This window comes from Mastomys coucha, unplaced genomic scaffold (assembly GCF_008632895.1).
Source record: "Mastomys coucha isolate ucsf_1 unplaced genomic scaffold, UCSF_Mcou_1 pScaffold22, whole genome shotgun sequence".
Classification (NCBI taxonomy): domain Eukaryota; kingdom Metazoa; phylum Chordata; class Mammalia; order Rodentia; family Muridae; genus Mastomys; species Mastomys coucha.
The window spans coordinates 130,656,748-130,658,861 of NW_022196905.1; the positions used below are offsets into that span (position 1 = coordinate 130,656,748).

General features: G+C 71.0%; 1 protein-coding gene across 2 annotated transcripts in view; it reads right to left on the reverse strand.

Moving 5' to 3' along the window:
• Positions 1-1,475, reverse strand: part of Cux1 (cut like homeobox 1) — a 327,459-nt gene extending 325,984 nt beyond the window's left edge. The window contains exon 1 of one of the 2 annotated variants that reach the window (XM_031338271.1): positions 1,139-1,475. In XM_031338271.1, the coding sequence (XP_031194131.1) occupies positions 1,139-1,201 (63 nt within the window). In that variant the 5' untranslated portion in view covers positions 1,202-1,475. The remainder of the gene's footprint in view (positions 1-1,138) is intronic. The other variant, XM_031338273.1, reaches the window with a different exon arrangement.
• Positions 1,476-2,114: the final 639 nt, after the last annotated feature.

The following is a 2,114-nucleotide window of genomic DNA, read 5'->3' on the forward strand; positions in this document are numbered from 1 at the left end:
CACTTTCACGCAGCAGACACACAAAAGAGCGCGGGGCTTGCGGGTTGGCCCCTGGACGTAAACAAACGGGGTGGGGGGAGGGACCCGCCACACCGGGTAGCCGGTCCCCTGGCCGGGTCGACACCGGTTGACAATCCCTTTTTACGGCAGTAGTGGAAAGAGGAATATGGTGGCGGCTGGGCCCAAGGGGGACCGATCGAGGAGCAGCCAGGAGCTCCAAGCCACCCGCCGTCTCCACGACAAGGGGCCACCCGCCAGCCTGGCCGTCGCCGCCGCCGCCAGCCGCCGGTGGCCGATCTGACCCTCCCCCGAAGCCGGCGGCACCACAGCGCCACCAGCTCCAGCTCCGCCGCGCCGGCGGGGCAGTGGCGGCGGCGGCGGCGGCGGCGGTCCGCGACTCTCTCCTCCAGGAGACAGAGGAAAAGAGAGAGAGGAGAGAGAGAGACAGGCGCTTCACCCCCCACCAGCAACTCCCCACAAACTTTCCCCGGGAATACGCCGGGGCTGAGCCGCGGGGAAGGAAAGACGTGACTGGCGCGAGGGCGACGAGCGTCCCGCAGCTCCCCTTCTTTGCAAACCCCACCACCCCTCCAAGAGCCACCCCGTGGCGTGGCGCGTCCCCCTCTTTAGCGCGCGCGAGTTCCCACAGAGCCCCCGTGGTGGCGGTGGGGGGGAGGACCGCCGCTCCCCCCCCCCACTGCTTGCCACCGGGGTCCCGCGACAACGACAGCGCGCGGGGTCGGCGACGGCGGCGGAGAGGACGAGGAGGAGGAGGAGGATGGCGATGATGGTGGGGAGGAAGACACCCCTCCGGGGTTGAAGGGGGCAGACACCGGGGGGCAAAGATGTTGGTGGCGGCTGGCGGCTCCGGCGCCATCTTGGGCTGATCGATGAATTGAACAAAGAGGATCAATTTCTGATCAGGCCGAGTGATCAATGAGAGCCGGGGAGCCCGAGGGACTCGTCGCCGACTCGGCCCCGCTCTTCTCCCGGCACCCCCCTCCTGCTTTCCCCCGTCGCCTCAGCACCCCCGCCAGGGCCCTGGCAGCCCGGAGTGTCACCCTCCTTCCAGAGGGAGGCCGCGACCGCCCGCCGCCCTCACCCCCCGGGCGCGAGGCCGAGCGCCGAGAAGCCTGACCTGCAGCTGCTGTAAATCAAAGCGCTTCCAATATTGAAACATCGATCCCACATTGGCCGCCATCTTGAGACATATTGAGACGGAGTGAGAGGCTGATAGAGAGGGGGCTGGAGTTCAGGAGCCGCCAGGAGGCAGCAGGCGGGCGGGCGCCAAAACCCGGCCTGGAGCCGGCCGCCGCCTCAGCCACCGCGGACGCGGACTCCTTCCTCACGGCGCCGCCGCCGCCGCCGCCACCGCCTCTGCCGTGGAGTCCGGGAGCCTGAGGGAAACGCGGCGGCGGCGGTGGCGGAGGCGGCGGCGGCCTGGACGCGCGCGCGCCGCGCTCTCTTCCCCGCAGCCCCAGCGCGGGCATCCGGGGCCCTCGCGACCCCTCACCCTTTTTCCCGCGCGCCCCGCCACACGCCCCCCTCCCCGGCCGCGCTGCGACCCGACGGCGGCCCGGCCTCGAGGGGGCGCTGCAGGGTCTCCGGGACCGGGACCGGGACCCTGCAGCTCACCTAAGGGATGCCCTCCCCAACCCCCGCCTACTCCACTCCGGGAAAGGTCGCGGTCGCCGCTGGCCACCGCTTTGCGTCCCCCTCGCTCTGCGTGCGGACCGTGGGCTGTGCTGCGGCGCGGGCGCTGCGCTCTTCTGCACCGGGCGCGCCGAGCGTGCAGAGCCCACCTGAAAAGCCCGCGCGGGGCCCAGACCCCACCGGCCATCCCTCGCGCCCCGGGGCTGCGGAGGACCTCCCTCCGCTCCCCTGTGCGCTCTAGCGGGGGGTGGGGGGGGACCTCCAGACCACAGCGGTCGCGAACAATGTTTCATTAGTCAAGGAAGTGCAAACTGTGTCATGGTGTGGAAGGCGGGTGGCGGGGCTGACCACCCAGCCTCGGAGCCTGCCGCCGCGACTCCCATTCAGGTCCTACACACGTGAGCTGCAGTCCCCCCAACTTGCACCGGGACGCAGCGAGCGGCCTCCCCCGCCCTTCGGAG